The sequence below is a fragment of the Rhamphochromis longiceps genome, linkage group LG3 (genome assembly GCF_057381845.1).
Source record: "Rhamphochromis longiceps isolate RC_006_pf linkage group LG3, R_longiceps_female_GT1.1, whole genome shotgun sequence".
In the NCBI taxonomy this organism is placed as follows: Eukaryota; Metazoa; Chordata; class Actinopteri; order Cichliformes; family Cichlidae; genus Rhamphochromis; species Rhamphochromis longiceps.
The window spans coordinates 42,753,493-42,777,233 of NC_140559.1; the positions used below are offsets into that span (position 1 = coordinate 42,753,493).

General features: G+C 40.7%; 5 protein-coding genes across 6 annotated transcripts; 2 read left to right on the plus strand and 3 right to left on the minus strand.

Moving 5' to 3' along the window:
• Positions 1-1,387: 1,387 nt before the first annotated feature.
• Positions 1,388-5,962, minus strand: LOC146674841 (ubiquitin-like protein NEDD8). Its single transcript, XM_085398735.1, has 4 exons — positions 5,694-5,962; positions 5,540-5,587; positions 5,378-5,460; positions 1,388-4,332 (listed from the first exon to the last, which is right to left on the minus strand). Exons 1-4 carry the CDS (start codon positions 5,709-5,711, stop codon positions 4,206-4,208), a joined length of 276 nt encoding a protein of 91 aa, XP_085254861.1. The 5' UTR covers positions 5,712-5,962; the 3' UTR covers positions 1,388-4,205.
• A 162-nt stretch (positions 5,963-6,124) lies between these two features.
• Positions 6,125-12,517, plus strand: gmpr2 (guanosine monophosphate reductase 2). Of its 2 annotated transcripts, none has more exons than XM_085398715.1 (10): positions 6,125-6,257; positions 6,639-6,783; positions 7,056-7,175; positions 8,894-8,977; positions 9,072-9,245; positions 9,329-9,410; positions 9,667-9,773; positions 11,044-11,086; positions 11,177-11,336; positions 11,426-12,517. In XM_085398715.1, exons 2-10 carry the CDS (start codon positions 6,697-6,699, stop codon positions 11,613-11,615), a joined length of 1,047 nt encoding a protein of 348 aa, XP_085254841.1. In that variant the 5' UTR covers positions 6,125-6,257; positions 6,639-6,696; the 3' UTR covers positions 11,616-12,517. The 2 variants fall into 2 exon arrangements, with proteins under 2 accessions (XP_085254841.1, XP_085254848.1); XM_085398722.1 differs by having other exon boundaries at positions 6,166-6,257; positions 6,670-6,783.
• A 96-nt stretch (positions 12,518-12,613) lies between these two features.
• LOC146674843 (tripartite motif-containing protein 16-like) lies at positions 12,614-15,724 on the minus strand. The gene has a single exon (XM_085398744.1). It carries the CDS (start codon positions 15,714-15,716, stop codon positions 14,133-14,135), a length of 1,584 nt encoding a protein of 527 aa, XP_085254870.1. The 5' UTR covers positions 15,717-15,724; the 3' UTR covers positions 12,614-14,132.
• An 11-nt stretch (positions 15,725-15,735) lies between these two features.
• Positions 15,736-17,021, plus strand: LOC146674844 (uncharacterized). The gene is made up of 3 exons (XM_085398756.1): positions 15,736-16,112; positions 16,199-16,316; positions 16,448-17,021. The coding sequence occupies exons 1-3, from the start codon at positions 16,041-16,043 to the stop codon at positions 16,606-16,608; spliced, it is 351 nt and encodes a 116-aa protein (XP_085254882.1). The 5' UTR covers positions 15,736-16,040; the 3' UTR covers positions 16,609-17,021.
• A 4,777-nt stretch (positions 17,022-21,798) lies between these two features.
• LOC146674845 (uncharacterized) lies at positions 21,799-23,537 on the minus strand. The gene has a single exon (XM_085402425.1). It carries the CDS (start codon positions 23,395-23,397, stop codon positions 21,823-21,825), a length of 1,575 nt encoding a protein of 524 aa, XP_085258551.1. The 5' UTR covers positions 23,398-23,537; the 3' UTR covers positions 21,799-21,822.
• Positions 23,538-23,741: the final 204 nt, after the last annotated feature.

Sequence of the window (23,741 nt, forward strand, 5' to 3'; positions counted from 1 at the left end):
TGACACGACAATGCAAACTGTGCCAGGTGTAACACAAAGTTTGAAGCTTGATCTGTGTTACTTAAAGCACCGCAGCGCCGACTTTCCTTCCCTGATGTGCTGCAGCTGCGCTTCTTGCTTGCATTTAGACCAAAAACAGACCTTCAGTGTGGTGGAACTATTTTTGTTGTATGTGCAAATAGCTAAGGTGATATGAAAGTAGCTAAGGTGATATGAAAGTTCCCTACTTGCAATATGTTATAATAACCACATACGCTGTAATAAGAATGCCATTTTAAAATCTGTCTCTAATTTAAGATGCATTTTACCTTCCGTGCTGAGACTCAAGTCTCAAGCCTACTTCTGTGTTGAAAATGTAAATGTACATGTTGGCGATGAGTGTGTGAGAAGAATTAAAAACATATGTGAGGAAGCGTTCTCATGTCTTCGTTTTTGCAGCTTCAGTTGAACTTAATCATCTAGTTACGTGTCCATGGTCCGGTGTTGTCTGACCTGTTCATGCTGTTGGCAGACTGATACACTTGATCACACTGAGAAAGGTTAAAAAAAAAGATAGGGGTGCTAGATGCCGTTTATAGGTTTACATTATGGGTCATTTCAGCCTGTTGCTGCGTGGTTGCAAAATGTATATAATTCAACTTTTGTGGATCTAAAGGTTGTTGTGAAATGAAAACGATAGGATGGATCATAGGAAGGTCTAAAAAAAAACCCGTTATTTTAGCTCGCTGATAGGTGGTTGCCAAGCAATGTGGTGACATCACAATATATCATACATAATTTAGCTTTTGAGTATTAGAAATTTTGAGATGTGGCTCAAGAGTTGGGAGTTCGCCTTGTAATCGGAAGGTTGCTGGTTTGAGCCCCGGCTTGGACAGTCTCGGTCGTTGTGTCCTTGGGCAAGACGCTTCACCCGTTGCCTACTGGTGGTGGTCAGAGGGCCCGGTGGCGCCAGAGCCTCGCCTCTGTCAGTGCGCCCCAGAGTGGCTGTGGCTACAATGTAGCTTGCCATCACCAGTGTGTGAATGGGTGGATGACTGGATGTGTAAAGCGCTTTGGGGTCCTTAGGGACTAGTAAAGCGCTATATAAATACAGGCCATTTACCATTTAGATGTGACTTATTGAAATGAGATGTTACCGTCATGAAATAAAATGATGGAAGCTATTTTTGAGGTATTGTAAGGGCAAAAATGCTAAAAACTGATCACTTTGAGCCATTGGTAGGTGGTTGCTAGGCAACACAATGACATCATAATATCAGATGTAGATAAAAACCCTTAGGGACGTAAGATGTAACTGAGTGCCACGTTTGGTTGTTTAACTCCTGACGGTGGAGTTTGCGGACAAACAAACAAACACAGATCAGAAACAGAAAGCAGTAAACACGAGTCGTTTGCAGGATCAAATTTATTCTACTGACAGATCAATCCAAAGCAAAAGTCAGTTTCTCATAACTCGTCACACACTGGTGGGAGCAACGTGGGAACTCACACAGCAATGCTTCTCAAACAAACAAACCACGTAAACTGAAGCCGCGCTCCTCACTACAGTCAAATATGCAATGAGAGCAAAAACCAACTCTGCCCAACACATTAAATAAATCAGTAGCTTACCCAACGGACATGCTCAGGCTGCTTATAAAGCAGGCTTACAATCAACTACCATATGTGGTCCATGATTTAGAACAAGTTGCAGGAGATTTTCCTGACATCACATGTTGGTCTGCATCACAGGAATAGTTTTAGATTTTAGGAAATGCAGATTCATGAAGACTTTCACCACTCTCACATAGTTTGGTCCATAATTTGTTGCACAAAGACACTTTGCCTCTGTACACGATCACAGCAGATATGTTTTTAAATGAAACAGTCTAGATATAATTTCACTCAAGCATTTTAAATAAAAATTAACATTAACCGTTTATGAATTATACAGACATTATATAGTCATTTTTATACAGTCTCCCATTTTCAGAGGCCTGCTCCTCGTTAATATTTGAAGCTGATTCCATGTGTTGAATTTATAATTTAAAGCTTTTCACTAAAACTCTAAATATGAGGAGGCCCAAGACATGTTAGTGTAAGTGAGGGAGACAATCATTAGGCTGAAGAGCTAAAATAAACCTGTCTGATCAACAATCCGACACATTCTTCCAAAAATATTAAATGAATGCAGAGCTCAGCAATACCACAGAAGACTAAATTAAAAGAGAAACATTAAAACAAGTCAAGCACACGCTTGAGGAAGAAGGTGCATCGCTGTGAAAGTCTACAATCACGACACACTTTCATGAATGTTAATACAGAAGGTTTACAACAAGGTGCAAACAACTGGTTAGACTCGAGAACAGGAAGGACACATCAGACTGCCGGAAAACAACTAGAAGAGCTCACGCTGTTCTGGACAGATGCAACCCAGACTAGCTCATGGGGACGTTTGGCTGTTAGGTGCACTGGGGGGGTACTAGTGTTTACTGATGATGTGGCTGTAGATAGAAGCAGCAGGATGAACTGTGAAGTGTGCAGGGTCGTACTCTCTGCTCAGATTTAGGCAAATGCTGCAAAGCTGATCAGACAGAGCTTCACTGTGCAAATGCATAAATGAGACAAAGCAAACTGCAAAAGCAACCCAAGAGTTTCTAAAGGCAAAGAAATGAGATTTATCAATGGGCGAGTCAGTCATCTGATCTCAAACCAACAGAGCACGCTTTCAACTGCTGAATACAAAATTGATGACAGAGAGACCCACAAACAAGCAGCGACTGAAGCTGGCTGCAGTAATGGTAACGTCCATGGGCTACAGACTTCAGTGGTTGACTTCATCAAAGTATTGATAAAAACCCAATTTTATTTTGTGCTTTCTGAGCCTCTAAAAATGGCTCTAATTCCTAAACAGTTTATGCAATTCTGTTAAACTCTTTGAAAGCTGCAGGTCTGCACTTCAATCACATCTGGTCTGTTTGATTTAAAAGCCACTGCGGTGGAGAACGGAAGCAAAACTACAAAAATTCTCTTTGTCCAACAAATTATGGATCTGTTAGGGTTACATCCAGCAGGCAGGTAGATCAGCACAAAGACTGGGAGAAGAAACCCACTTACAAACACTACATCGTGTCGCCATTTAACTCGCTTGGTCTTCTTTTAGGAACATAATCCAAGTGGAAAATTCACAGTTAGAAATGACATTTCACTGTGGGTTAAGAAGAAGACTGAAACACAGTTTCTGTTTTAAACACTTATTTTTTGCACATATTAAACCGACATGTGTCATGTGACATGTTAATAAAAGATTTAGAGATGCTAACAAAGGAAATCTGTCACCTAAAGAGTGCAGCCGGTCTTATTGCTGGGTTATTTTTCCATTCATCACTATAGCACAGTTTGCACCTTGCACTACTCAGTCTATCTACATTTTTTTACTCATTTTGAACTTTTGTGTTTTGATTTATAAAGTACTTATTCTACAGCTTGTGTTTCTGACTGTTGCATGTGAGCTTTTGCATTTAAACCTTCTATAAGCGTAATTTAAAGGACTTTCTCGGGACACGCCCGGTAAAGGAGCTTATTCGTGCTACACAAACAAGCAATTTAACCAGCTGATGATAGTGACTTCATGTTGAGTGATCAGATGCGAGAGGTACGTCGGTTTCCCATGAAGAATGAGTCGGTGGCTTTCCTTAAATGTGGAACTATCCTTTTACATATGCAGCGATTCATCCTCCTCAAATCTAACTACGCTACTGCACATCTGCATCATATAAGAATAACAAAACATGTACACAGCATAAAATAAAAAAATCAATTAAAGAAAGTTTGGAGGCAGCATCGCAGTCCAGTCATCAGTGTTATCATTAGTGGAACTAAAGTAACTTTTTTACATGCCTCGAAAACCTCGGGCCTGTCTGCTTCAGATAAAATAAGTGATTTGTTGACTTGAAGACAAAATTTTCTTTAATTCTGAGAAACTTTTCAACTACATAAGGGTGTCGCACCGTGGCAAATTTACAGTGTGGAAGGAGGGAGCGTTTGTGGCCAACACACTGTTGGTTGCAGGGAAATGTCTGAAATAAAGAGAGCCCGATCAGACTTTTTAGACCAAGGCTCCGTCTTGGCTACAATACCACCTGGTGATCCAGCAGCCGCTGGCTCGGAGTCGTCACTGTTCTTGCTTCGTGCAGGCAGGGCAACAGCTGAGGCAGCGGTGAAGGCTACACCGCAGGTGTAGAACAGAGTGTTGTGCGATGGTGGAGCAGGCATCCTCCTCTCAGAGCAAGTACCAGGTGGAGAACGGAGCCTCCCTGGATTTTATAGTCTGCTGCTGTTTTCTCATCATTCCTGAGGAAAGAGACGATGCATTCAATAGTCTTTTTTTTTTTTTTTTTTAATGAAAATCCATCTGACACAAATGATTTATTTTAATACGTAAAACAGTTTAAGCAGGTAAAGATGTGGAACTTTTCCCTAAACGTTTTGAGGATAATGTCGACGTACATCTGTAGTTCTTTGTATTATAAAAAATGCTGCTTCAGAAGAGAAGCGGTAGCAAAAATTAAGACAAGAGATTTCCTTCTTTAGAACAACAATAAGCTGTAAACGTTACTAAAATTCAACGATGAGTAAAAGGCAGTTATCTCACCATAAACCTTACAGAGTCACTGCTAACAACTAAAGTGACCCTTTAGACTCGACTGCTTTGCAAACAGCAAAAAATTATGTTTATGAATCTAACTCGTAATGATTTAGCTGCATTTTTGTGCCTGATAAGGCTGAATATGGTGGCAAATGTGGGAGTCATTGTTTCACCCCGTCCACATTCAAGCACCACCCTGCAGTTTTCAAATTAAAACGAGGTCAGCAATGTGTCTGTGGTTGTTCCTAAAATGCAGTATATAGGTGCAAAGTGGATTTTGTAAAATTTACACTTTATAAAATAAAAACCTATATGTGCAGATGGATTTTTGAGTCCTATGTTTCCTTCTTGCTCCAGTCAGCTGATCTAAGTCTCGTTGGCACAATGGCATGAAATGGCCTTTAGCATATATTTGACTGATTTTAACTATAAATTTAATACATTTTATAATTCGCCTGGGTACATTAACCTGAGGTAAAGTTGATCATTCTGCTCTTGCCCTTCCTATCAGTATTAGCATGCCAATGCAGATTTGTTTCTGTGACAGATATAAATCTTAAGTATAGTTTCATTTTAAACTAAGGCTAACTGATTTCTGGCAGATACACGTGGTGCACTAGTGAGCACTTGCTACACTGGGATATTTATTTTAAGAGATTTACTGTAATAAACTACACTGTGTGCAGGTGCTTCCATTAAATACATCCCCAACCTCACTCTTTAATAAAAAAAACTGTATCCGGGTCTTACATCTGTTTTCCACTGTAGATTAGCCTCTGCTGTTGGGGAGGGATCCCCTCTTTCTCCTCCACCCTTTCTTTAATCCGCTCCACCTGGATGGACGTGAATTAAATGCACTGAAAAACACAGCGACTTACTATCTGCGCACATCAAAAAAAGATAAACATGTACCTTATCTGTGGGCTCTATGTCAATCTCTATCTCCTTGCCAGTGAGTGTCTGTGATAAAAACATTGTTAAGCAAATGACTTCAACGGATCCAGCAGAGGCAGTGAGTCAGTAATAACAAGACGAGTCTCAAATCGTTCAGTATGACGGACCTTACCTTCACTTTAATCAGCATCTTTGTTGACTTCTTCGTAGAAATATCAGTCAAGTGGGATCAGTGGTGCGAGTATATATTAAGGGAATGTAAAATATCTCCAACTACGTTCTGGAATTTTAGGTTTCGATGTGGTATTTTGATGAAGATATTCCTCCTCTTCACAGAAAATCAGTGGGTACTTCCTGTGTCTTTCCCCCTTCTCGTTTGTACGTTAACCGTTCCGCTTCGTGGATTTCCGGTTTATATATTTTATTTTCCGCAAAAACAAACAAACAAACACAACATTCAAACCTAAATGACTTTACGTTAACTGGAGCCAGGTCACAAGAAAAGCAAACCCAAATTTCTCACCCAAGTACCTTAAAAATCCTTACGACATCAGTACCACATGACGTAAAGCGCAAGTCGAGTTAGTAGTTTTTACGTGCGTCGTCTCCCCCGAGCAGAAGCCCTTAAAAACTACAAGGCGGGTGCCAGCGGGTGTCCGCCACGATAAAGTTTCCCGCCAGTGGAGACGGAAGCTGAAGCGGTGAGGTTCGGAACAGATCTGTTATTTTCCCAACGGTAAGTACTTTGTTTTGGTAAATTATTAAAATGGTAGATAACTCACTCATTTTATTGTTATTAGCTCATGCTTACATGAACGGTCTGTGAGTGACTTCAGCTATTAACCCCGTTATGTGGTGTAACCTTGAATTTTGGCATCGGAGCTAAAAAAGCAGGACTCATTAGCTACAGAAGGACTTAGTCCATTTTCGTAACGCAGTCCCGGATTTTCCCCGAGTCTCTTTTTCAGTCCTTGAAGGATTCTTGGCTTTTTGAGGGTCCCTCCTGACGTCAACTTTGAGCGTACCTGCTTACAGTTACTTGTTTTTCATATACATGGCTGTATGAATGACAAAGTAAGGGGTGTCCCCTTAACATGAACTTTCCTCTCTTTCATAGATTCGCACTGCTCCATCTTTTTCCCTGTTAGACCGGCTGCTGCTGCTTCTTTTCGGAAATGCCTCGTATAGAGAATGACATCAAGCTAGACTTCAAGGATGTGCTCCTCCGGCCAAAACGGAGTACGCTGAAGTCTAGGAGCGAGGTGGGTAATGCAGCTGTGCGCAGTTTCCACAGGAAAGCAGGCTGACCTACATGCAGATGTTTCCATTTGCTAAATCATTAGCTATTCTTGGAAAGTGAGCACACAGGCCATGCGACAGTACTTTAAAAGGGGCACAAAATACAGTCTTGTGTGGCTCTGCGAGTCACCGCAAATCATTGATGGGAATTCCAAATAACTAAAATAAATGTTTTGCCAGCTGGTTGCATAAATTAATTCTTAAGTAATTTTTGTGGCCTCCCCATCTACCACAGGTTGACCTGATGAGGAGCTTTACCTTCAGGAACTCTAAGGGCAGCTACAGAGGGATCCCCATCATCGCTGCTAACATGGACACTGTGGGGACCTTTGAGATGGCTGTGGCTTTGCACCAGGTGCAGAAATGTTTGCTGTTATGTATTATTTCAATGAGAAGTGATTAAAGTAGTCCGAATAGAAGTAGGTGAACCTAAATTTATCTAAGCCATGAGTAATGTGAGTGCCAGTAATCCCTACATTACACACCTGAGGATGGGCACTGATTCTCTTACCTGTCCCTGCTGAACGGGGGGTTAAAAACAGGAGGAGTCTGATGCCTTAGTTTAAATATTGGTGGCTTACATGTGGAATATTTCTATATCAATAGAATGATAATCCAAACAACTGTGTGTTTCTTTGTATTATCTTACAATTCTATTAACCTTCTCAGCCACAAAAAGATGACAACCACATCACAAACACACACTTTTTTGTGTGTGTGTGTGTCATTCATTAATACTGCCCCTAATGGCCATCAGATGGCATGAGCAGTGTAAATATCAACAATTCACCAGTTCTTTTGATTCCTCAGAGGCATCCGATGGAAGACAAAACACTGCTCAGAAGACCATTTAACACTTTATTTCTCTTTCACATTACTTCTAGAAGGGAGATGCGCCCTGCATGACACGTTGCCGCGGATCTCAAAATGGTGGTGCGCCCCCAACAGTTTTATTACAGAAGTTCTCTCATTCTAGTCTAAACAACAGTGTCCCTGTAACTTTCCACTAGAGATGGTTCCCTCTTATCTACATTTTCCCAGGCAAGTGTGAGCGAGAGTCTGCAGCTTTCTACTCCCCAAGGACACACGGTCTCATGCCTTTATTTTTCAGGGCTGTGTCCACTTAATACTACTCTGTATAACTTTATAACACTCATTATTCATTATTAATAAAAAGCAAATTATTTAATCCCAACAGCAGTGACACCACTTTTCTGTACATCTCAAAATAAACCAGTCTCGGTCGTTGTGTCCTTGGGCAAGACACTTCACCCGTTGCCTACTGGTGGTGGTCAGAGGGCCCGGTGGCGCCAGTGTCCGGCAGCCTCGCCTCTGTCAGTGCGCCCCAGGGTGGCTGTGGCTACAATGTAGCTTGCCATCACCAGTGTGTGAATGTGTGTGTGAATGGGTGGATGACTGGATATGTAAAGCGCTTTGGGGTCCTTAGGGACTAGAAAAGCGCTATATAAATACAGGCCATTTACCATTTATTTACCATGCAATGCCATCTGGAAAGTGACTGAATGGTAGCAGCTTCATTATTCAGCATGACGGTGGTTTCAAACACACTGCCAATGAAGTTAAATATACGCGAATATAAAAAACACAGTGGATCACTATCAGCCATGGATTGGCCTCCTCAGAGTCCAGACTTCAATGCTATTGAAGCAGCGTGGGATCATCTTGACAGAGAACAGAACAAAAGGCAGAAACATCCAAAGAAGAGCTTTAAATGTCCTTCAAGAAGCCTGGAGAACTATTCCTGAAGACTACTTGAAGAAATCACAAGAAATCTGCCTCAGAGAGTTCAGGTTGTGTTGAAGAATAAAGATGTTCACACCAAATATTGACTCTCAAACTCGTTAGAATTGTGCAAATTCTTTTTTTGCCTTATATTTTGTATGTTCATGCATTTTTGCACCGATAAATCACTTCACCTATTTCCCATTTTTCTACCAAAATATAAAGAAACTCTGGTGGCTCAAGACTTGTGCACAGTACGATAGGCTGTGTTCCTGCACTGCTGTATGTCTGCATGGATAACCGAATTTTGTTCTTTGTGTCTTCCTCCAGTTTACTCTGTTCACTACAGTCCACAAACATTACACGGTGGATGACTGGTTGGAGTTTGCAGAAAAGCATCCAGAATGTCTGGAGGTACTCACTGCTGTTTGAACCAGTGATTCTGACGAGGTTATTAATGGCGTGTTAGCTGTAAGACGAGTCTCACTCTTCTGTGTTCGTCTCTTAGAGTGTGGCAGTCAGCACGGGGACCGGTGACGGTGACTTTGAGAAGATTTCGGCCGTGGTGGAGGCGGTGCCGCAGCTGAAGTACATCTGCGTGGATGTGGCAAACGGTTATTCAGAGCACTTTGTCCACTTCGTCAGAGACGTCAGGGAGAAGTTCCCCTCGCACACGATAATGGTCAGTTCCTGATTGTGAATCCTTTTAAATGCCCGAGGAAAACGACATTTCTCGGATACGTGCTGATTTTTATTTTTGCTCAGGCAGGGAACGTAGTAACAGGAGAGATGGTGGAAGAGCTGATCCTCGCCGGCGCCGACATCATCAAAGTAGGCATCGGACCAGGTGAGCCTTAAGGCATTCTGCAGTTGATCTTAGCTCGCTCGCCGTGAGGTTATCTTGCCTATTTTCTGCACAGGCATATTTAAATTATAAGAACATTTTCTATATTTATATAAAATTACCCACCTTGTTTACGTTCCTTTTTCTCTGCTAATAGTTATTCATATTTGCCACCATGCAGTCAACGTTCATTTGCCACATAAAGACTCAACAGTGCTTAAAACTGCTGTTTCCTGTTTCTCTCCTCCTTCCTCTTCAGGCTCTGTGTGCACCACCCGCAAGAAGACAGGGGTTGGCTATCCTCAGCTGAGCGCCGTCATTGAGTGTGCAGATGCAGCCCACGGCCTGGGTGGCCACATCATCTCAGTGAGTGCAGTCGCGATGAGAAGAGTTTGAAGATGGCATGTTTCCTGTGTTAAAAGGAAGCACACAGGAAGTGGTCGAAGGAATAGAAATAGAAGTGTGTCTCAAACCACAAGTTCTATTTTTTATTTTTTTAAATCCTTTTGAATCAATAACATATACCATTAATTTGTGAGCTTTCTAGGTGCACATGGTTGAGTTTTAGCTGTTTCTTGTATGTAAAATATGGGCAGTACATTGTGTTATGCACTTTAAAACCTGCATTCTTTTTAACGGCCAGCAGGGGGCGGTTCCTGTGGTCGAGTCAGATTTAATACATCGATAAGAAACTGCTCCTTTTTTGAGTTTTTTCATCTGAGATCTCAGTAAACACTCCTCTAAAGTGTTTATGGTCTCAGTCGTTGCTTAAAGTCTTATTTATTGCAAAATATAAATTTTAATAGATTTTGGATATATTTATATTTAGGGTAAAATAGAAGGTAAAGCGGGGTGTCCTCCACCCAGGGTGGTTTTCCTGTGGTTAATAAGTGACTGTTGCAGCGACATGTGGCTTAACAAAAACAAAATAAGGGCTCAGTTCGAGGTTTCGAAAACGAAGTGCGCAAAACAAGCCCCACCAATATTATGACTGATGCTACTGGTCGGTCATTTGAAAATCAGATATACAAGTTAAACAAACTTTCATAACATTTATTTCGTGGAGTTATTTATTTACTCTTTTACACTTTCCCCGATTGCTTGGATCAGCTGGTTGTTCCTTTGGTGTTGCCAACCAGAATCCCCTCTGGTGCACATCTGCATGGTTCAAGAGTGTTTGTCCCGCCTCTTCTTTCCTTTTTTGAGCCAAATAGATAATATCAGCTGATATCCAGATCTGACCATAAACTCACTTTCTATTTTAAATCTCATTTCAAAGCCCATCAGTTCAGACTTGCATGCTCTTCATTATAACATGTTCTTAGTCTGTTTACCCTGATGATCATTTTATTGTTGTTATTATTACATCTATCTTTTATGTACTGTGTGTGTTTTCCACTGTTCCTGGACAGAGTTTAGACTCATTCTTGTCATCTAACAACACAAAATGTTCTGGACTCTTCCTTTAAGCCGAGACCTGTGAGACAGAAACTGACATTGATTTATCTTTAGTTTATTACTCATGGGCCGTAGCCTGATGAAACTACTGACTGTAATTCCCAGGTCAGTGTTATTTGTTAGAGTTGTGCAGCCATGATAAAGTCACGCTCGTAACGCCTTGTTTGCTTTCACACAGGACGGGGGGTGTACTTGCCCGGGAGATGTCTCCAAGGCTTTTGGTGAGTTGCTGTGTTTTCAAAGAGAACTTTAACTCCAATCTTAGAAAGTATAACTAGCGTGAAAACGGAGTTTGTTTGTTTGGCTCTCAGGTGCTGGAGCAGACTTTGTGATGCTCGGTGGTATGCTGGCCGGCCACTCGGAGAGCAGCGGCGAGATCATCGAAAAAAACGGCAAGAAGTACAAACTGTTTTACGGCATGAGCTCCGACACGGCGATGAAGAAACATGCGGGAGGCGTGGCTGATTACAGGTTGGCGTCAGGTGCTTGGCTGTTAGAGGAAGGTTATTTCGGTGAGATGTCTCCTCTGAATGTCATTCATTCATTTTCTTTGCCTCCAGAGCGTCGGAGGGGAAGACCGTGGAAGTTCTCTACAAAGGTCCGGTGGGTGACACCATACGAGACATCCTGGGAGGGGTCCGCTCCACCTGCACGTATGTCGGTGCAGCCAAGCTGAAGGAGCTGAGCCGCAGGACGACCTTCATCAGAGTCACCCAGCAGCTCAACACCGTCTTCGGGAACGACAGCTGAACGTCCGGCTTTGCAAAGAAAGAAGCGGCGCCGGTTTGACTCCCACATGCCATTTGTCTGTTAGTCTTGTGTAAACTGAAGCGAGCAGACGTTTTATTACCGTAGTTAAAAACATATTTTGATACTCGTTCAGGTAGTTTGATGTTAACATTCAGCGCAGCTCTAGCTGCGTAAGTTCCACTCTCTATAACAGAAGTATTTTCCAGCACACAGACTCTGGGTCTCCTCACACTCTGAATATTCCAGTGTGTTTCCAGGTAGTAAGATGCAGGCTACCTCTGCAGGCCTGCTCTCTCATCATTCCAGTGCAAACTCCTAAACGCCTTTGTCACTGACATAAAATTATAGTAAATGTCTTAAATTATTTATACATCCTAAATGTTTCTGCAATTGCTGTAACAAAATTATAACATCGACTTGTTTTTTAGAAAACCTGTCATTCCTTTGCTAAAGTTTTGCACTTTAATGAGTTATACTTTCTATAAATGATCTGTTAGTGCAATGAGTACAATCTGGGAGCACAGACAGCATGTAGTAATGTAGTGCTGAACTTACAGTACAGATGTTATTGAATCTATTTGTACTTTTGTCTTACCTGGTTCAGCTGCTCCTGATCAATACCAAAGTTAGTTTGTGTTTCCTTTTACAAACGAGAGCTTCAAGTGGATTTACTGTAATGATTAAAGCCTTTAAATAAACTGATTCCTTCATGTTAGCTTCAGAAGTCCTTCAGTGTGAGTATTTAACAGTATTTAGTTTCACACAGTTCATTTCAAATTGTTCTTATGTAAACTTATTTTTTCTTTGTCATATTTGAGTGAAGATTAAAAAAAGGCAGTTTTTATATTTCAAAAGTCACGTTACATTTCATCCAGTCAATAAAAACCTTCCACAACTTCAAACTCCAATGACTTTATTATTGATTAGATCATCTACAGTGTGTACACATGAAGCTAAATATTTCTGTTTACTTACATCAGTATCTTAGCCTCCTCCCATCAAACCTGCACAGGGATAAATGCACATGATCCAGTATGGAAGACACATGATTAGACAAAGTGCCTGCATTGATAAAGCCTGTAAGCAGGGCCCAGAGGATGTTCAGGGGTGATCTTGAAGCATGCTGAAAGGTTACTTTGATACAAAAACATGTCAACTACCCCAGCTGTGAAGCAGTAACACATTCAATACCAGTTGATGGAGACAAACACTTTAAAATGGAAGGCTGGATAAGACAACACATCCCAGAACAGAATGACAGCATTTAAATAAAAAACCTCAAGTTTGAAAAAAGGCAGCTTTTATATTTCAAAAACTCACATTTGTTATGTTTCCATAACAAATGTGAGTTCTAGTTTATCCTCACATTTAGATTTGTGTGTTTAGGTATAACCTTTGTATGCTCAGAAGGATGAAACTCGGGGCCAGCGCCAGGAGCTTCCTGGGAAAACATGGTGGGAGCTGCTCTCTGCCCAGCCGCAGCCCGTGGGACAGAAACCTGTTGTAACTAAAAGATACAGAGAGTTGTGTGTGGAGGGGTATTAAAGAGGAGCTGAGACATCCCAAGGGCAGAGCTGGCATGACTGAACTGTGATGTTTGATGTGTGTGTTGGCTCTCCTGTGCAGTAATATATAGCTTGATCATAGCTCTTTGCGTGTTGCAGACTTTATTTCCAAAATTCCACAGCACATTTCATCCAGTCAACTGAAATGATTTTATTATTGATTAGATCATTTACAGTGTGTACACATGAAACTAAAGATCTGTGCCACTTATATCACTCTGTATCTTAAACTGCTTCTGGAACTAATGGTAAACACAACAAACACGGGGATATAAGATAGTTCCAGAGGATGAGGCTGCATGTCTTCTTTGTTGGTTTCCTTTTATCCTCTCCACGCATGTCACAGAGAACAGTTTGTGGCTCTGTTCTTCTCCGTTTTGTTTGTGTATTGTTAGACATGTTTTCCCAGCAGGAATGCCTCCATGAATGCAGTCCTTGATGCTCTCTTTTAATGAAACTGAGGATGGCTTGAAATCTGATGAATCCTTGAGTTTTCCATTTATTTATTTTTTTGCCTGTTTCTGGTGAAAGTCTTCAGCCTGCTCAGGAGCACTCCACAACAGTTTCAGTTCTCTGGAAAATATCTCACCACTGCTAAACCACACACTGAAAGATTGGTCAGACAAGTTTGACTGACGCTCCCTTGTAATGTTTGCAGTTTGGTTTAATTAACAAGAAACATTCGCAATGTCACAAATACAGAGTAAGCTGTCGATTATATTTAAGCAGAAACACACCAGCCATAATTTAGCACAAGAGTGTTGAATTTGCACCAATTATGATGAAAACCCTACTCTAGACTACTTTTGCAAGTTTTAGCAGTAGAGAGACTTTTGCACAGCCAGCACCACATGTTCATTTACAGATAATCAGCATTTTAAGAGGAACTAAAACTTACATGGTTAATAAGAAATGTGGTGATGTGGGTTTTGGACAACAGCATGAGCATTAGTTACAGAAGTTCACAAAGCACCGCTGTTATTTGTGCCACACCAATGATATTTCCACAAGAGCAGGTTGATTTGGAATGCATGGGATAAAAAGCCCCTCCATAATGGTATCCATCAGTAGACTCACCATAAATCTGCCCACATGAGCATTTCCACTGATTCTGATATTGTTGCTGAATTTGTCCAAATGTAAATGCACTCTTTGACCCAAAGATCGATACATTTGTCGCTTCCTTTTCTAAACCCTGGAGACAAACAAAAGGCTTGAGGTCTGAGCTGGTAGAGCTGATTGTTACTGTGAGTAAGTTTATTCTCTGGTGCTGCCCGATCCTGCTGAAGAATGATAATGAGTCTGGAAAGCTCCACACAACTTCCACTATTTGTGGTCTGGTCATCTGTGGTTCCACATTTCCACCTGGAGTGTTGATCACTTGTTGGGAAACCTTATAATGCTGTTGGGGCGTTTCAATTTTCGGCATCCCAAACCCCATTACAGGTTGAGTTTCTTTCATAACCCAACTAGACTCTGTTGTGAGAGAGAAGAGCTGGTTACCTTGGCAGCGTAGGCCATAGACATTTCCATCCTTCATATTGGTTGCGTAAGTGTCGTCACATACACCAATGGTCCAGTCACAGTCTTTGGAAATGCTGATCACCCATCTCTTAAAGTCAGGAACAGGAAGTGTACTCTTAATGAAGAATAAGCAGGAAGAACAAAATTTCATCCACTGACTGTGGAAAACCTTCCTGTTGTCTTTGGACAGCGACACGCCAGGACTCAGAGTCTGTGGCTCAAAGATCAGGTGTGAATCAGTGGGAACAAGCTCCTGGTGGTGTTCAGGATCAACCAGAGTCAGCAATGATCCCCAGAACTGAGACGCTTGCTTCACCATCTTCTCCCCATTCTGTCTCATCTCCTCAACCAGTTTGTCCCGATGGCTGCCCGGCTCCAGCCCTTTTCTCAGATCCACAGCTTTGGCCTTCTCCACATCCTGCTGCACCTGAGAATACATCTGCAGGAAACTGAAGGTGTCCTTCTCCTTCTGTGCTGCTTCCAGGCTGCTCTTGCTGGTTTTCAGGGACACCATACGAGCAGAGACTGAGCTCTGGACGCTGGTCAGAGAGATGTCACGCAGCTTAGTCACAGCCTCAATCAGACGCACACTGCAGCGACCCAGCTTCTCTCTTTCACTCTGCTCCCACTTTTCCAGACTCACATTCTCATCGTCTGTTTTCTCCTGTAAGATCAGCTGCTCAGCTTTCAGCTTCTCCAGGAGCTCTTTGTGGGCTGTGGAGAAGGTCTTCATATTGTGTAGGCGGTGCTGGTCCTCAATGGCGCAGGAAACACACACACAGGTCATGTCGTCCAAGCAGTAGTACTCCAGGAGCTTGCCGTGCTGAGAACATTTGGTGTTCCCACATAAAGCCATGGGTTCAGTCAGAGGATGAGTCTGCAGTAACACAGGTGTGGTCAGGTGGGCCTGGAGGTGCTGGACACACATGGAGATCTCACACTTCATGCACGTCTTCTTTGCTGGTTTCCTGTCCTCTGCACACATGTCACAGAGGATAGTTTGTAAATCCATCTTGATGTTTTCAGTAGTGATGGGACGTTCTGTATCGAGGCTTCGGAGCGTGTGTCGAGTAATGGAGGGGGCGTTTCCGCGAAGCGCGTATCGAGGCTTGCTTCATTTATGGGAGGAGCTGAAAATGATGACGTCCGAAGCCTCGCTGCCCGGCTCTACCACGTGACTGGTTCATGAAGTGGTTCGAACTTTGCCGCGAGCTATGACAGCGATATAAACCCCTCAGACTTCATTCAAAAATGTGGGTGTTTGATGGAGAGTTGCGGTTAGTGAGAGTTTGGAGACAGTTTGGAGGTTTATGAGAGTGAGGAAAGTCAGGAGAGAATGGAGCCAGCTAAGAAGAGGAGGATGTCCTGCCCTGTGTGGGAACATTTTGATCTTATTCCTCCCAACAAGGTATGTAAATTTCTACAGAAGATGTATTTTCATGATACTGATGGTGCAATACAATTTATGTTGAGCTGTCTTGACTTTTGTACAAGGTGAAGTGTTTGCTATGTGCCAGGGAGCTGGGATATAACAACAACACCTCATCCATGCTTAGGCACTACAGAGCTTTGCATGAGAATAAGGGGAACAGCGATTGTGGAGCAAGACCAGGTGAGCCATCAAATGCCATGATAATATAGCATGCAGTAATGTTACTAAATGATATAACAATATTATACAACTGTTATAAGTTACGTGTGTGATATTTATATTTGTGCTTTATCTTTATTGTCTTTCCTCAGGAGAACAATCTCAAATAGATGAAGACCTGGTCAGCATGGTGATTGAGGACTCACAGCCATTTAGCATTGTGGAGGACAAAGGATTCAAAAGATTTGTTAAATCATTAAATCCTAGCTATGTTCTCCCCACTAAAAAGGTCATAAAAGCAGTGAAAATTTAGTTTTTACAGAATAAAATGTGAACAGGCAGGACTGAGGCTCAGTGTGTAGCTGTTCATACCTCAACGTTACAAAAGCACAACTACTGTCCACACCCCAACCACACCTCACCTCACAGTAAATGATCATTTCCATTTTAAGCATTTCCAAATAATCATTTTCCATACTGCCACTATAAATATACACAGTATACTGCCATCACTACAATATACATGTTTTACACACTCCTTTTGTTGTTGACATTTACAGGCTGTGTGCAAAATGCCACACTCTTCAAATTCATGCCAGCTATTATTTTTACGTCCAGTAGGTGTCCTGCTAGAGCAAATGAAGCTTCATGAAGCTTCGCGTTGGGGTGAACCAATTGGATGAAAAGCTTCAGTGCTTCATGGGGCTTCATCTGCCCATCACTAGTTTTCAGACATGTTTTTAAAGCAGGATGTCCCGTTTAGATAAGTTAAAAATGATTCCTTGTTCAAGTTCAAGTCTTTCAAGTCCTCGAATTTTGCTCGTGTCTCTAACGCACTTTACAAAGAGTCTCTGTTGACTCTCTGATTCACACTGAAGGGGTGGGGTCAGACCAGCGTGACTGCAGCTGTTTTATAATGGTTTAACTTAGGTTTCATTTCTCATGAAACTCCTACTTAATGTAGGAGGTGCCAACGAGTATGGAGGGAAATTTGCGTAAAAAAGGGCTACGAATGCGCATGATATGATCCAAAAAGGTGAACTAAGATTTACAAATGCGTGGATCGATTTTTGTTGACATCTGGGTTCACCAATCCACTCAAAAATACGAAGCACACACGTAAAAATAGTGATGGGGGACACTGTGCTGAAGCTTCGGAGGGTGTGTCGAGAAATCTTTCGTTAACTACTTGTGTCAAGGCCAGCCTCCAATTCGAGACTTGCAGTCAAGCCAGCCTCCAGTTTGTTTTCTGTTCCCTGTGTATTCAAAGTATTACGGGAATGGATGTGGAAACCGGATTTCAAAATAAAAGCCAACTTCGAGTGAATTAACAGATATGTTAAGAACATAATAACATATAATTTAGGCTTGTTTACAAACTTTAATGTTAGATCTACATGACTCAACATTGTACCCTAATAGCGCCCTGTCAATAGCAAGGCCATCTTATTTTGGATTTCAAAGTAAAAGCCCTGTGAATTTTCATTTTTTTTAACTACTCTTTCAATGACTTCAGAATGCTCTTAAAAGCAAAAGTCATATTTCCAAAGACTAGTTGCATTTTGTATCAACACTATCCAACCACAGAAATGTGAAATTGCCCATATTTGACTTACCGGTACTCTTCTAACGATTTCAAAATGCTCTACAAAGAAAAAATCTTGTTTCCACAGGGTAATTTCATTTTGTATTTACAGTATAAAGCCCCACAGTGATACCATGTCAATATCAAGTCAGTCTGATTTTACTTTCCAAAGTAATGGCCCATTGAAATTGCCCATATATGACTTACTTTTGTAATGATTTCGAAATGCTCTAAATAGAAAAAATCCTGTTTCCACGGGATAATTTCACCTTAGATCAATAGTATACAATCTCGCGATGTTACCGTATCAATTTCAAGTCATTCTGATTTTACCTTCCAAACTAATGGCCTGTTGAATCTGCCCATTTAAGACCTAACTTTCAGTGGTTTCAGAATGCTCTAAAAATGAAAATTGCTGTTTCCACAGGGTAATTCCACTTTAGATCAACAGTATCCAACCTCACGATGTTGCCAAGTCAATTTCAAAGCGTTCTGATTTTGCCTTCCAAAATAAAAGCCTTTTCAAAATGCCAAGATACGACCTACTCATTTAACGATTTCAGAATGCTCTAAAAATGAAAATTTCTGTCTCCACAGAGTAATTCCACTTTAGATCAACAGTATGCAACACTACAGTGACACCATATCAATATCAAGTCAGTCTGGTTTTTCTTTCCAAAATAAAAGCCTTTTCAAATTGCCTATATATGACTTATTCTTTTAACGATTTCAAAATGCTCTTAAAATGAAATATACTGTTTCCACAGGATGATTCCACTTTAGATCAACAGTATCCAACCCGACAGCAAAACCATGTAAATTTCAAATTCGTCTGATTATGCCTTTCAAATTAATGGCCCGTCGAATTTGCCCATATGTGATGTACTCTTTCAATTATTTCAGAATGTTGTAAAAATGAAAATTACTGTTTTCACGGGATAATTTCACTCAAGATCGACAGTGTACACTATCACGGGGATATCAAGTCAATTTCAAGTCGCCTTGATTTTGCCTTTCAAAGTAATGGCCCGTTGAAATTGCCCATGTATGACCCACTCTTTCACTGACTTCAGAATCACATTAAAAGCAAAGTTGCTGTTTCCACAAGATCATTTCACTCTACATTGACAGTATACAACCCCACAGTTTTATCACGTCAATATCGTAATTATAATTGTTTATTTGGTACTTTTAATAATTAAATGTGGATGCTGTTAACAGGACAATTACTGTTTCCACTAAGTAATTGGAGTTCATGAAAACCATACACAACCTCTACAGTGGTAACATCTCAATCTCAAATCAATCTCGTTTTGCATTTCAGAGTAAAAGCCTTTTGACTTTGTTTATAGGAGCTTGTCTTTCCATAACTTCAGAATGGCATTAAATGGAAAGTTCCAGCTTCCACGAATGAATACCAGTTCATGCCAACACATATCATTGCATATAATCTAACAGTGGGGTCGGGAACAGTTTTTATAAAAAAACAGAGGTGCCAGGCAATGCCTTACTTTAAAACCTGCATTCTTTTTAACGGCCAGCAGGGGGCGGTTCCTGTGGTCAAGTCAGATTTAAGTCATCAATTCTTTGGAAATGGATTGCCCACTTTGTATAATACAAACTTTTATTTGAGTATCATGATGTTCTGTGTTTGTCTATAACTCACAATATGAGTTTGGCTTTAGATAAACTGGAAATTATCAATAAGATGTGGGGTGTACACGAAGTAGGAAAAGTGCCTCTAAATAAAAATCATGGCATCAAAAGATTTTGCTTGTTTGGTCAGTTTTATATTTGGTCCATCTTGAGATTCTAGAATGATCCAAACTACGATCAGTCTTTTAAACACTTCGATCAAAAGTCATAAACTTCAGGCTGGACTGTATTTTATATATATATATATATATATATATATATATATATATATATATATATATATATATATATATATATATATATATATATATATATATATATATATATATATATATATATATATATATATATATATATATATATAGTTAATCCATAAAGATGCATCAAAATGCATTAATCTGACAGACACTTATTCAATTACCTTTATTCTCATTCAGTTACACAAACAACCAAAAGGATCTGGAGAGTTAGGATTGGCAAAGTTCATGAACCCCCTCAGTGAAGCATGGAATAGTTCTTATGATTAAAGTAATAAAAGATTAATAAAGAGGTTTGCTGTGCTCCGCACACATGTCACAGAGGATAGTTTGTGGATCCATCTAAATGTTTTCAGACTTTAAAAAATCAGAATGTCCTGATCAGATTTGTTGAATATTATTCAGTCCTCCTGAGAGAAGTCCTTGCTGCTCTTTGTTTCACTCCAGTTTGATCTACTGTAGAATGTCCCAACCTCGTCTCTCAGTCTGTATTATGCCCAGTGGCACTGCAGTTTAGATTAATGTTGTCACATATTGCACTTTGTACCATTAAAACAAAAACTGAACAGGTGGAGTCAGACAAATTTCACAGCATAAATATGGATGTGTCAACACAGAGACACCCACCAAAGTTTAACTTGCAAACACACTTTTGTGATAAAGTAGAAAAGACATGGACTTATGATAAAAGCAAAACAAATGTCGAAATTAAGGCAGCGATAAGGCGATGATAGTTTAGCACAAAAGCTTATCATGCGTTTATCCTGAATTCACATTTTCTCAGTTCACGTTTTTGCACAACTAAGACCGCATAATCATTTTGATGCAAATAAGCATAATCACTAAACAAGACAAAAAAATCATAATATTCTGGTCATAACAGACAGGACTTGCAAATGTATGTGATTAAAAATGAATAAATATAACTAGTGTGGTGTACACTCAGTTTTCAATACTGAATTTTTACTGGTTAAAACTAAAAGACCCAAAATCCTTTGTTCAACCTTTAATAGAGAAAGAAATGTATATAATAAACTGGCAACTTTAATAAACAAAATTTGATATTAAAAAACTTAAAAATGCAGTGTTCACTGAAGCACCGCAGCAATTTCCTAATGTTGTAAACCTGCTCAACATTTGGCAATAAACCCTTTCTGATTCTGATTCTGATTCTTGCTTGAGTTAATCAGAAAAATAAAAGCATTCCACATATTAAAATATACTCTGTTATATATCAGATCATTTACATTGTATAAATCAACTCTGGCTGTACAATGTACAATGTGAGAGTACCACCAGTAGATGGAGACAAACATATTCAACTTGCATGTGAAATAAAGCAGAAACGGTTCAAACGAAAATAATTAGTTGGTGCATTAGAAGCAAATACCAAAGCTAAACATATATAATTAACCAAAAAGAGGTTCATTTAATGAATATGATGTGATGTATGACATATGATGTACATTCCTGTGACAGAAACTAAATCGGATACATTAATAAATATTTGGTGAGTGGAAAAAAACATCAGCAGAGTTCGAACTACCAAAGTTTACAAACCGTCTTTGTGATGTTTTCACCATCAATCATTTTCCACAGGAACAATTACCATGAGGAGGGTAGAAAATATTATGATAAGAGTAGCAAGACAGCACCAGGAAGGGGAAATAATTACAATGAAAATTTTCTGCATCCCAAACCCCATTACCAAACCAAATGCAAAAGTTAGAAATTATTAAAACTGGAAAAACATGCAAGAAAATATACATTTCATATTTCATTTGAATTTTGTTCGGTCAAAATGTAACAATTTAATCACAAAAAAGCATCATACTGAATTTATCGGTCAGTTACACTTACATTCATCTGCTGAAAGGAAAAATAAAATAATGAATAGATCTACAATTAGCAAAGTTTACAAACCATCTCTGTCATCACTAAGAGCTTTTCCACAGGAACAAACAGACTGGTGGGAGTAGCTGGAGCTATGATCCAGAATGTGGGTTTTGGACAACAGCATGGGTGTTATTTACAGAAGTTCACAAAGCACCGCTGTGATTGGTGGGGAACCAATAATCTTTCCACAAGAGCAGATTGACTGGGAAGACTTGGAGCCTAAAGATGTTCCATAATACAATCCATGACCAGATTTAAACTTCCTACATGAGCATTTCGACTGATTCTGATATTGTTGTGAAAATCCTCCAAATTGAGATGTCGTTGAACTGAAGGTGAACTCATTTGTCGCTTCCTTTTCTAAACCCTGGAGACAAACAAAAGGCTTGAGGTCTGAGCTGGTAGAGCTGATTGTTACTGTGAGTAAGTTTATTCTCTGGTGCTGCCCGATCCTGCTGAAGAATGATAATGAGTCTGGAAAGCTCCACACAACTTCCACTATTTGTGGTCTGGTCATCTGTGGTTCCACATTTCCACCTGGAGTGTTGATCACTTGTTGGGAAACCTTATAATGCTGTTGGGGCGTTTCAATTTTCGGCATCCCAAAAAACATTGAATGTTCACTTTGAATCATAACCCAACTAGACTCTGTTGTGAGAGAGAAAAGCTGGTTACCTTGGCAGCGTAGGCCATAGACATTTCCATCCTTCATACTGGCTGCATAAGTGTCGTCACATAAACCGATGGTCCAGTCACAGTCTTTGGAAATGCTGATCACCCATCTCTTAAAGTCAGGAACAAGAACTGTACCCTTAATGAGGAACAAGTTAGAAGAACAAAATTTCATCCACTGACTGTGGAAAACCTTCCTGTTGTCTTTGGACAGCGACACGCCAGGACCCAGAGACTGTGGCTCAAAGATCAGGTGTGAATCAGTGGGAACAAGCTCCTGGTGGTGCTCAGGATCAACCAGAGTCAGCAATGATCCCCAGAACTGAGACGCTTGCTTCACCATCTTCTCCCCATTCTGTCTTATCTCCTCAACCAGTTTGTCCCGATGGCTGCCCGGCTCCAGCCCTTTTCTCAGATCCACAGCTTTGGCCTTCTCCACATCCTGCTGCACCTGAGAATACATCTGCAGGAAACTGAAGGTGTCCTTCTCCTTCTGTGCTGCTTCCAGGCTGCTCTTGCTGGTTTTCAGGGACACCATACGAGCAGAGACTGAGCTCTGGACGCTGGTCAGAGAGATGTCACGCAGCTTAGTCACAGCCTCAATCAGACGCACACTGCAGCGACCCAGCTTCTCTCTTTCACTCTTCTCCCACTTTTCCAGACTCACATTCTCATCGTCTGTTTTCTCCTGTAAGATCAGCTGCTCAGCTTTCAGCTTCTCCAGGAGCTCTTTGTGGGCTGTGGAGAAGGTCTTCATATTGTGTAGGCGGTGCTGGTCCTCAATGGCGCAGGAAACACACACACAGGTCATGTCGTCCAAGCAGTAGTACTCCAGGAGCTTGCCGTGCTGAGAACATTTGGTGTTCCCACATAAAGCCATGGGTTCAGTCAGAGGATGAGTCTGCAGTAACACAGGTGTGGTCAGGTGGGCCTGGAGGTGCTGGACACACATGGAGATCTCACACTTCATGCACGTCTTCTTTGCTGGTTTCCTGTCCTCTGCACACATGTCACAGAGGATAGTTTGTGGATCCATGTTGATGTTTTCAGCAGAAGGTTCTTCTTCAGTATTTGAATATTATTGAGTCTTCAATAAAGTTTTTGTTTCTTTCTGCAGTTTGATAAAATTTTGAATTTTGCTCCTTCTTTGCTTGTTTACTCCCTCTAACGCACTTTTGTGGTAAATTTTCAGGCAGATATTTTCATGCAGTGCTTCCACCGAACACTAAAGGGGTGGAGTCAGTTCAGTTTGACTGCAGCTGTTTTGAAATGATTACTTTTAAGTTGTTTTTGTTCCTGAGAAGATAACCAGGCAGTTCTCTCTGGAACTGATAATTTATTAATGTAGTGCCAATAAAAATGTGTGCCCATATTTGGGTG